This window comes from Carlito syrichta, unplaced genomic scaffold, assembly GCF_000164805.1.
Source record: "Carlito syrichta isolate Samal-C Ts95f unplaced genomic scaffold, Tarsius_syrichta-2.0.1 Scaffold302369, whole genome shotgun sequence".
In the NCBI taxonomy this organism is placed as follows: Eukaryota; Metazoa; Chordata; class Mammalia; order Primates; family Tarsiidae; genus Carlito; species Carlito syrichta.
In genome coordinates, this window is record NW_007246465.1 from 189,570 (window position 1) to 201,747 (window position 12,178).

Sequence of the window (12,178 nt, forward strand, 5' to 3'; positions counted from 1 at the left end):
CCATTAATCCCACCTCCCTTCCCCTCCCTGCCCCCCCCCATAGTTTCCTGCCACCGTCAATCCTTTTCTTAGTCCACTTATGAGTGAGAACATGTGATACTCAAATCTTTGTTTCTGTGAGAGATCACTTGGTATTATAAACTCTAGTTCCATCCAGGTTGCTGCGATGGAACTAGAGTTTTGTTCTTTTTTATGGCTGCGTAGTATTCCATCATGTATATGTACCACATTTTTTTAATCCAGTCCTCTTTAGATGGATAGCATGGTTGGTTCCAGGTTCTTGCTGTTGTGAACAGTGCTGCAATAAACATACGTATGCGGGTATCTTTTTGATAGAGTGATTTGAGTTCTTCAGGGTATATTCCCAGTAGGGGGATTGTGGGGTCATATGGGATTCGATATTTAGAGCTTTTAGGAATTGCCACACTGCTTTCCATGGAGGTTGCACTAGTTTACAGTCCCACCAACGGTGTAGAAGTGTTCCCTTTTCACCACATCCTCTCTAGCACCTGTTATTTTTTGAGTTATTGATAATGGCCATTCTGACTAGAATTAGGTGGTATCTCAGTGTAGTTTTAATTTGCATCTCCATCTTTGGGATACATTCTTAACAGTGGAAATGCCAAGTCCTATAATGTGTCTTGGTAAAGAATTGCTCTTATTTTCCAGAGTGTCTATGTTTTTGCATTCCTGAATAGTTTTAATTTGTATCTCTCATTTCTAGTGAAGTTGAAAGTATCTTTTTATATGTTTGAGTTACTTATAGTTCCTTTTCTGTAAAACTGCCTTTTCAAATCTGGCCTGTTTTTGGAGTTTTTTTGGTGATTTGTAGGCATTAGAATTTTTTTGGTGATTTGTATGCATTCATATATTTGGGAATATTTTTGGTCATGCTATGAATTACAAGCTTTTTTTTTTTTCAATTTGTCAAATATCTTTTGAAGTTACTCACAGTGGATTTTGCCAGGTAGAAATATGCCTATCTAAAGTTCTCAATCTCAGAGTTATTTACTAATAGTATAGAACTTCACATAATAGAGAAACAGGCTTTCTCTTTTAATTGACCTTAAAGTATAAATTATGTTTTCTAGCAGTATTTTCTTTTTTGGTTTTTTTTTTTTTTTTTTTTTTTTTGAGTTAAAGTCTCACTCTGTCACCCAAACTGGAGGGCAGGGGTTGCTCCCGGCCACCGCAGCCTCGACCTGCTGGGCTCCAGCGATCCTTTCGCCTCAGCCTTCCAAGTAGCTGGAACTACAGGGGTGCACTACCATGCCCGGCTAATTTTTGATTTATTGTAGAGATGAGGTCTCACCAAGTTGCCCGGGCGGGTCTCGAACCCTCAGGCTCAGGCAATCCACTCATCTCAGCCTCCCAAAGCCCTGAGATTACAGACTGAACCACCAAGTCCGGCTTCTAGCAGTATTTTCTATAGCCATAACTTCAGTGGGAATAAAGAAAATATTCTGAAGACTTAAACTTGTTTCCTACAGTCTCAGCTTTTAAGAATTTTATTGCCTTTTTAAAAATAGCTACAAATTAGAAACAAAAGATTGTATCTGAAATCATGTGTATATAAGAGAAAAAATATTAAAAATTATATACATGTGTTTATTACAGAACTATCTATGCAAGATGTTGATGTTGCAGACCTGGCTAGTGCAAGCCTTGCTTATTTTCCTCACCACTGACTCTATAGGTAAGGTTCATAAAATACCCTACCTTCTAACTCCAAATTAAGTTTATATATTTTGATATAATTAAGCTTATGTTTAGTCATTATTTGATTATGCTTATACTTTTTAGGATTATTAAGTATAATGTCTTAAAATGATTTTAATAAGTAAAAGTACTCTTGGATAATCTGTTTTATATAATTTGAGTGGTAACACTCAGTCATTTAGTAATCTTAAATACTGCTTAGCTATACTAACAATAACTTTAATGTGGGGAAGGAAAAAAGTATGTTTTTTTTTAAAATAAAAGTATAGGAGAATATCTGTTAAATCTTAGTACTCCACTCCTTTAATTACCAAAAGTATCTCTGAGCATTAAGTGGTTGTGATACCAGAATGAAGCAGTATCTGAAACAGTATTATTCAAATGGTAGTCTATAACCTGATGTCCATCTGAGATCTGGCTGTTACTGGTCCACAAAGAGATAAATACAGAAATTAAGAAGAAATATTTAAAAATTCTTAACAATTTTACATCCATACACATGCTCGATGGACTTATCAAATGCAGTGTAGAACAGTTATAAGTCTGTGACAGATTAGAAGGGGGAAAAAAAATCCTGATCTTACATCACATGTAATTTGAGAATTACTGCTGTAAATCAGCCCCTCTTCAAATTCCAGAATTCAGCTTCTTGTCAAACACTTCAAGTGACAGAAAAAGTTTTGGTTGAAAATTTTTCTTATTTAGAAACATTTGTTATTTTTGAACCCAGATTTTTCTTCTTACCACTTTTTTCTGTTAATTCTACATTCTGGAATAGGGCGACTTTTTCTCCCCACTGTTCTGTCTTCAAGAATTGAAGGACTGCCTTCCTGCATCTCTAAGTCCTGTTCCCCAAACTAAACTTACCCAGGTATCCTAATCATTCTTTATAGGACATGGGTTACAACCCTATGCATGCTGATTGCCCTCCTGATTCTTCTTAAAATATAATACCATCCCAGCTCTCCCACTTCATCAACTGTAGAACTTTGGTCAGTCATTTAATCTGTGCCTCAGTTTCCTGATCTATAAAGTGGGGATAAAAATGGTCTCTCCCTCCTAGGGTTATTGTGAGTTCATATACAGTTATATATATATATAATAAAGTATAAGTTACTATATAAATTAGTAGACAGAAAGCATTTGAACAATTCCTTGCCCACATTAAGGATTATAAAAATGACAGTTACTGTACACTTCTTATTAAGGTTATCATTGTCTTTGAATAAAATACACTTTTTTTTTTTTGAGTTGGAGTCTCACTCTTGTCGTTCAGACTGAAGTGCAGTGGTACACTCAAAGCCACCGCACCCTTGACCTGCTGGGCTCAGGCGATCCTTCCACCTCAGCCTTCAGCCTTCCAAGTAACTGGAACTACAGACACAGCACCACACCTGGCTAGTTTTGTGTGTGTGTGTGTGTGTGTGTGTGTGTGTGATTTATTGTAGAGACAAGGTCTCACCAAGTTGTCCAGGCTGGTCTCAAACCACCAGGCTCAGGCAGTCCTCTCGCCTCAGCCTCTCAAAGTGCTAGGATTACAGGCTGAACCACCATGCCCAGCCAATAAAATGTACTTTATTTAAAAATGCAGTATACTAGAACTAGTTTGAGTATAATGTCTCTATTATTTTGATCTGAACTTCATTTTTATAAAGCAACATATCTTCTTGGCAACTAAGATATATCATAGTTTCATGATAAGCTAAATCATCAGTGAAAATTCTCGGGTTTTCACATCATCAATTCCTCCCCTCCCCCAATGGACCACCGAGACCATGATCACGCATGCGGCTGGGGGCCCAGGCAGGGAGGAGGGGGTGGCAGAGTCCAGGGAAGGATAGGAGGGGCGGGCTCCCCCTGTGCTCTCCCCGCGGGCCCGCCAGACAGGTGACTCTCAGGGGTCTTTAAACCTCCACGCCAGAACGCACTAGGTACCTGGGACCTGGTGGGGGAGGGCGCTCGAGGAGCGGGGTGTGCCGGCATGGCCCCCAACCCCAACGACCGACTGACTTCCCCCCACACCACATGATCAATTTTTAAGCCAATTTTCCCTCAATGTATGTATCTTTCTTATCAACTTAAACAGGAGATGTTTCCTCTGCTGTAGATTTCATTTTTTTAGTTTTAGCCTATTGTTTTAATCTTTCAACATAATCTTGAATCCTAACAATTTCATCCAAAGTGTTGGCAGTCCATAGTCCTGCCTCATTTGATAAGTGTGTCATTCCTTGTCTTCCCTCAAGCTGATGATTTAAATGTTGAAAATAATAGGACTACATTAGTTATCTTTTGCTGCCTCACAAATACTCCCAAAATTTCAAAGCTTAAAGTGCTAATAATTATTATCTCTCATAGTTCGTGTGGGGCAGGAATATAGGCAGGTAGGCACAGCTGACTGACTCATCTTTACTCTACAAGGCCTCGGACCTCAGGTAGAATATTCACAGTCTGGGGGCTGGAATAATCTGCATGCTCATTCACATACTTGTCTGTTGTTGATGTTGGCTATGGGCTGAGGGTTTTGCTAGGGCCATTGGCCAGAATACCACTTACGACCTCTTCATGTGGCCTTGGCTCCCTTACAACATGTGGCTGGTTTTCAAAGGCAAATGTCCCAAGAGAAAAAGAACGAGTTGGAATCTGTATTCTTTGTTGAATGAGCTAACCTTAGAAGTCACATAGCACATTCCATTGGCTGGGATAGACACAAGCAAATACACAGATCTGAGAGGGTTGAGGGGACTGTAGACACCACTTTTCTGTGAAAAGAGTATGAGTGACATTGTAAGGACATGCGGGATGGGCTGAATATGTAGGTGTGGCCATCCTTGAAAAATGCAGTCTGCTCCCAGGACTGAGGACAGGCACTTCAGCCTACCTTCTCGTTGACTTTCTTCTTAGTCGATGTTTTTTATATATGAGTAGTTGAATTTATTAGGCTAGTGTTAGAACCATGTGTCAGCAATTTCATAATATTCCTTCTAATATCTGTTATAGTATATTGTAATCCAAATTTCTTCATGTTGCCCACGTAAATATTCAAAATAACTTTATGAAATACCTTTCTTAATTAAAATACACTCTACAATTTATCTCAGGCTGGCAGCCCTATAAAATGGGATTAATTTGGCATGGGATAATTTTGTTTTGTTTTTGAGTTGGAATCTCATCCTGTCACCCAGGCTGGAGTGTAGTGGCATGCTCATGGCCACCACAGCCTCGACCTACCGGGCTCAGGTGATCCTTCCACCCCAGCTTTCCAAGTAACTGGGATTACAGGTGTGCACCAGCATGCCCAGTTTATTTTTTTATTTATTGTGGAAATGAGGTCTCACCAGGTTGCCCAGGCTGGTCTCGAAACCCTGAGCTCAAGCAGTCCTCTTGCCTCAGCCTCCCAAAGTGCTGGGATTACAGGCTTGAGCCACCGCGGCTGGCCTGGAATAGTTTTAATGACGGTGTCTTTCACGTTGAAAACTGGAACATTTGCACATTTTAGTATTTCTCTTATCGTTTATGATTAAAGATAATACTGAGTCTCTGACTATGTCTTTAGTACTATAGAATATATTTCATACTTATTATTCTCTGTAATTACTTTAGAGAAGGTAAAACAGGAATGATTTTGCAAGGAGAAAAAATGAGGTCTAGGGAGTTATGATGTCTGGCCCAGTATCCCAGAGTAACCGATTAGCAGAGATTCTCCACAAGATGAAGTTTCAAGGTATTGAAAGTTGAGGTAATGTATGCACTGCGACTTAACAGTAGACATGGATAAATAATGGCAAGGTGATATAAATAGGCTATATTAGAAGTTTTGAAACAAATATATGTTCAGACTCTGGGCCTTATAGTCCTTAGGAGAAGTTCCAGAAATCCATTTGGGGTACAATTTTAACTGCAAAGACTGTTTTTCATGTCTCCCGCTGACTTTGAGAGATAGGAGTTCATAAAATAATTATATAACTTTTTAAGGTAAATGTATCCTTTGTGCCATCTAAACTGGGACCAAATTGGGAATTAGAAGAGGCCAACTGATAATTAAGGCTGATTCTATAAAAGTGCATCAGCTTTCTTTATTAAATAAAGAATTGAAGTAAATGATCTCTAAGGTGTTTTCCACCTTCACATTTCTGTTATCCTATGTCTTTTACCATAACTGCTAGAATCAGTCACCCCTGATGGAACCTTCCAGATCCAGTCTATCAGTGTGACTAGATTACCTGTCTCTGGAGAGTAGTAATGATGATGATAGGCCGCCATTTGTTGGAGGCCTATACTGTAATTTCAGTGCTTTGGGAAGCCAAAGCAGAAGAACTGCTTGAGGCCAGGAGTTTGAGACCAACCTAGGCAACATAGCAAGTCGCTTTCTCTACAAAAAAAAAAAAATTAGCCGGGTGTAGTTGTGTGCTCCTCAAGTCCCAAGTTTCTTGGGAGGCTGAGTCAGGAGGATCACTTGAGCCTAGGAGTTCAAGATGACAGTGAGCTATTATCACGGCACTGCATAGCAGCCTGGGCAAGAGTCCCTGTCTCTAAAACAAACAAACAAACAAAATAAATAAATAAATAAAATGAACATGTCTAAAACTATATGGTACAGTCCTTTCCACACTTAGTGCTTATTTCTCTATCACCACCAACACTGCCACTCTCATCTAGTTATCTAAGCCAGACACTCTAGTTAGTCTCCTCTAACCTCCAACTTAACAATACTGCACTGTCTTACTGGTTTTGTATTCTTTTTTTTTTTTTTTTTGAGCTGGAGTGTCACTCTGTTGCCAAGGCTGGAGTACAGTGGCATGCTCACAGCCTCGCAGTATCAACCTGCTGGGCTCAGGCAATCCTTCTGCCTCAGCCTTCCAAGTAGCTAGAACTACAGGTACATGCCACCACATGCAGCTAATTTTTTGATTTATTGTAGAGACGAGGTCTCACCATGTTGTCCAGGTCTCAAACCTGTGGGCTCAGGCAGTCCTCTCACCTCTGCCTCCCAAGGTGCTGGAATTACAGGTGTGAGCCACCACGCCCAGCCCTGGTTTTATATTCTTATTATGTATATCAACCTCTTCTTTCCAATGCCACATTGCTGAAGCTCAGGGCATCATATAATGCCAATCTGACCTCCTTTCAGTTTATCCTACATACTGATGCCACAGTTAGTGTTTTAAAATAATTATGATGTTTACCTGGTTTAAATTACTTAGTGGCTACTTAGTATCATCAAGATAGAAGTCCCAACGATTGGGACTTTGGCATGACTCTGTTCTTTTTCTTTAACTTCAATGTCCACATTTTTAAGGCAGCTCTCCCAATGAATCTTACTTGCCAATGGGTTCTTGGGTAGTTACCTGTAAAAAAAATTTTTTTTGAGTTGGAGTCTTACTGTCACCCAGGCTGGAGGGCAGTGGCACTATCCCAACTACTGCAGTCTCAACCTGCTGGGCTCAGGCGATCCTTCCCGCTCCACCCCCCTAGCCTTCCAAGTAGCTGGAACTACAGGCACGTGCCACCATGCCCGACTAATTTTTTTATTTATTGTAGAGGTGAGGTCTTGCCAAGTTGCCCAGGCTGGTCTCGAACTCTCAGGCTCAGGCAATCTTCTCACCTCAGCCTCCCAAAGTGCTGGGATTATAGGTGTGAGCCACTGTACCTGGCTTTTTTTTTTTTTTTTTTTTTGGAGGTTAAAAATTACTTTTGTAAAGTGCATGGTACAATGACTTGTACTCAGTAGGCCTCCAATAAATGGTAGCCTATCATCATCATTACTAGTCTCCAGAGACAGGTAATCTGTGAAGGAAACCTTAGAGATCATTTACTTCAGTTCTTTATTTAATAGATAAAGAAAGCTGAGACAGATTTGCAGGTGTAACCCACTATGCCTGTCCTAGACCTACGCATTTAAAAATACCTACAGGATATTTCAAGTGGATATACATCTAATGGGCAATGGAAAGAATGGAAAGTTAGAGCTAGGGATTTAGATATCGTCAATACAGAGTAAGTAATAGGTAAAGTATATAGGTGTGTGTGTGTGTGTGTGTGTGTGTTTTAACTCAATCTGATTCTTTGTTTTTTAAATAGGAGATCTTAATTTAATTTCGTACATTTATTGTTAAAACTAATATAGTTGGCCATCGTGTTCTATTCTTCCTGAGAATTTTTGGTAATTTAATTATTTTAGTATATAGAGACAGGGTCTTGCTATGCTCCCTAAGCTGGTCTCAGACTCCTGGGCTGGGCCAGGCACGGTGGCTCACACATGTAATTCTAGCACTTTGGGAGGCCAAGGGAAAGAGGATCACCTAAGCCCAGGAGTTCGATAGCAGCCTAGGCGACATAGCAACACCATGTCTCTACAAAAAATAAGAAAATAAGCTGGGCATGGTAGCACATGCCTATAGTCCCAGCTATCTGTGAGGCTGAAGCAGAAGGATCACCCGAGCCCGGAGATTTGAGACTGTGGTACGCCATGATCCTGCTGCTTGCACTCCAGCCTGGGTGATAGAGTGAGACACTGACTAAAAAAATAATAATAATAATAATAAAAGACTTGGGCTCAAGTGATTTTCCCCTCCTTAGCCTCCCAAAGTACTAGGATTATAGGCCACCACACCTAGCCTGTTCTTCCTGTTTTTTTTTTTTTTTTGAGTCTTACTCTGTCGCCCAGACTGGAGTACAGTGGCCGCTCCCAGCCACCGCAGCCTCGACCTGCTGGGCTCCGGCGATCCTTCCGCCTCAACCTTCTGAGTAGCCGGAATGACAGGCGCGCGCTGCCACTCCTGGCTAATTTTTTGATTAACTGTAGAGATGAGGTCTCGCTGCCCAGGCGGGTCTCGAACCCGCAGGCTCAGGCAATTCACTCACCTCAGCCTCCCAAAGGCGCGGGATTGCTCTTCCTGTTTTTTATTGCTTCCTTGCTAATTCCTTTGTTGTCTGAACTTAGATATGTGGACAAAATGTATTGTCTGTATCCCGATCTGCACACCACAACAGTACTTTCAGGTCTGGAGAAGAGACTGTCCCCGAACAATTCAGACCATTTACATATTTTCCATTATTCTTTTTTAGGTGGACTTCTAGAGCCATGTGGTCATATCAGTCCTGAATCTCCAGTTGTACAACTTCATTCTAATTTTACGGCAGTTTGTGTGCTACAGGAAAAGTGTATGGATTATTATCATGTAAATGCTAATTACATTGTCTGGAAAACAAACCATTTTACTATTCCTAAGGAGCAGTATACTGTCATAAACAGAACAGCGTCCAGTGTCACCTTTCCAGATATAGCTTCATTTAATATTCAACTCACTTGCAACATTCTTACCTTCGGACAGCTTGAGCAAAATGTTTATGGAATCACAATAACTTCGGGCTGTAAGTTTTGTTTTTGTCTTCTTTCAGATTTTGTCATGACTAGCCACATTCTTAATGTTGATCTTAATGAAATGTAGTAACTTGTGAATTCAGTGACTTTTGGACATATTTATTTTTTAAAAATACACATATAAATAAGAACTATATAAACCTACAGAGATGCAATGCAAGTCATCTCTTTCCTAAAAGCCAAGTATTTGTCAGTTTTCTAGAAAACAGAGTTTGGGAAAGCAATAAGAAATGCAGGTGAATCCTTTTTCCTTCTACTTAGTTGCCTCTTACTAACATCTAAATGTTACTTTTAAAAATACACTTCATGGAGGTATCAGTTGATATTTATATCCAGTTATAAATAAAAGATGATTTTATGTAGGAAAAATGTGAAACAATTAATGGCAAAATAGAGAATATTATAATACTCTATGTAATATAATATATATATTATATATATATAATATAATGCAAAAGAAGTTAACTTTTAGTCACCAGTCCCCATTATATTCAGAGTTTTGTTTTTTCTAATTTAGATTGTAAATGTCTTTGGGAGTTTATAGATTACATAATATTTGTGGATATACAACTTGTTGAAAAATGCTAATTTTTCCCTTTCAGTGCCTCCAGAAAAACCTAGAAATTTGAGTTGCATTGTGAATGAGGGAAAGAAAATGATGTGTCAGTGGGATCCTGGAAGGGAAACATACCTGGAGACAAACTTCACTTTAAAATCTGAATGGTATATTATTTTGAATTTGTTGTAACTGGATTTATTAAATTAGTCCTTTTTTGCTGAAATTTTTATTTTTGTCAAGTGATAATAATAAATGCATATTTTTAATCATTTTATTTAACTTCTTATTTTGGAGTATCTCATACATATAAAAGTAGGAAGAATAGTATGATAGATCCTCATTTGTACCCATCACTCAGCTTCAACAATCGTCAGCTCTTTACCAGTATTATTTTATTTATACTCTACCCCATACTGTCTTGAAGAAAATCTCAGACATCTTATTATCTCATCCATAAGTATTTCAATACATATTTCTAAAGCATAAGACACTTTTTAAAAACATAACCACATACCTTTATTTTTTTTGTTTGTTTTTTGAGTCGGAGTCTCACTTTGTTGCCCAGACTAGCGTGCAGTGTCATGCTCACAGCCACTACAGCCTCGACCTGCTGGGCTAAGGCAATCCTTCCACCTCAGCCTTCCAAGTAAGTGGAACTACAGGCATACACCACCACACCCAGCTTGTTTTTTGAGGTACTGTAGAGACAAGGTCTTGCCAAGTTGCCCAGCCTGATCTGGAAGCCCTGGGCTCAGGCAGTCCTCTTGCCTCCACCTCCCAAAGTACTGGGATTATAAGTGTGAGCCCCCACATCCAGCTATCACATACCTTTGTTACACCCAGATATAATTTAAAATACTTCAATATCAAATTTCCTCAGTGGTCTCATATACATATATGTATGTGTGTATATATATATGTGTGTGTGTGTGTGTGTGTGTGTGTGTGTGTGTGTATATGTATTTTACATTTGTTTTGAGTCAAGATTCAAATAAGCTGCATACATTGCAAATTGGTATTTCTTGTAAATCTGTTCTAGACTGTAGGTTCTACCTGTTTCTTCTTTCTTTTTCTTGCAGTTCAGGTATTAAGATAACTATTATACATTGTGTAGCATACTCCTTGTCCCTTGATTTCCAAAGCATTGCTGTCAGATTTACAGACTTGATCAAATTCAGGGTTGTTTTTTTTAATTCCCCAAAATGTTGCACAGGAGAGGTGTGTGCCTCCATCAAGAACCTCCACATGGTGTCTGATTGTTTTCCTTTTTCTGATATTAAGGTTGAGCAGTGTTTTCAAGTGTCAGCCATATTCCTTCTTTATAAAATTTCTCATTTTTTTCAAACATGGAAAGTCTGAAAGAATTGACAGCGAGCATTCATATATCCCTATCACCTAGATTCTACAGTTAACATCTTTATATTTGCTTTATCGCATATTTATTTAATATGCATTGTTCTCTCCGTCTATCAGTCCATCTCTTTTTTATGCACTTCAGAGTGAGTTTCTATCATTAATATACCTTAATCTTAATCATTTCAGTATTTACATCATTAACTAGAGTTCAGTATTTTTTGTTTTTAGATAAAATTTACATATAGTAAAAACAATTTTGTTAGACTACAGATTTGAGGAAAGGTTAATTTTTAAGAACTGTTACTTGTTTTTAGTGAACAATGATTTATTGCAGTCTTTGCTACAACAATCTGGATCTCATCAAACTCTTTTCAAGAAACTTCTTTCACTCTGGCTTTTTCAGATCTATTTTTAATGACCTATTCTTCCATTTTTGCATTTAGGGCAACAGAGAAGTTTGCTGATTGCAAAACAAAACGTGACACCCCCACTTCATGCACTGTTGATTATCCTTCTGTGTATTTTGTCTACATTGAAGTCTGGGTAGAAGCAGAGAATGCCCTTGGAAAGGTTACATCAGATCATATCAATTTTGATCCTGTAGACAAAGGTAGTTATAAGCCTGAAATTGAGAGCTTATTAGACTAGTAGTTTATAAATTAAAGCAGTTTTTAGATTTTAATTGATATAATGCAGAAACATTTATTCAGTTATCTTAGTGATTTTTATGAAGTCATTTTGTCAATAATATTAAATAGAATTTGGGGAAAAAAATCCGTGATCTAACCATGTTTACAGCTGTTTTCACTTTGAATGTTATCTTCTGGTATTTGTCCAATTCTGAAACATTTTACACCAATGTAGCCACAGTATACATGTTGTTTTATTCTCTTTTAAAATTTTTGATATGTCATAAATGTTTGTCATTTGCTATCTGAACCTGAAAAGGTTAGCAAATGTAATAAACTGACAAGGAAAACTATAGGTGCTTTAGAAATATTTCCTTTCAGCCGGGCTCAGTGGCTCAGCCTGTAATCCCGCACCTTTGGGAGGCTGAGGTGAGTGGATTGCCTGATCCCGCGGGTTCGAGACCCGCCTGGGCAGCGAGACCTCCTCTCTACAATAAATCAAAAATTCTCAGCTGGGCGTGGTAGCGCGCACCT

At 38.7% G+C, this 12,178-nt stretch overlaps 1 protein-coding gene across 1 annotated transcript in view; it reads left to right on the forward strand.

Annotated features, from left to right (window-relative positions):
• Window positions 1-12,178, forward strand: part of IL6ST (interleukin 6 signal transducer) — a 36,378-nt gene that overhangs the window by 5,662 nt on the left and 18,538 nt on the right. Inside the window, exons 2-5 of the mRNA XM_008056462.2 lie at window positions 1,618-1,696; window positions 8,785-9,090; window positions 9,703-9,823; window positions 11,459-11,625. Of these exons, the coding sequence (XP_008054653.1) occupies window positions 1,633-1,696; window positions 8,785-9,090; window positions 9,703-9,823; window positions 11,459-11,625 (658 nt within the window). The 5' untranslated portion in view covers window positions 1,618-1,632. The remainder of the gene's footprint in view (window positions 1-1,617; window positions 1,697-8,784; window positions 9,091-9,702; window positions 9,824-11,458; window positions 11,626-12,178) is intronic.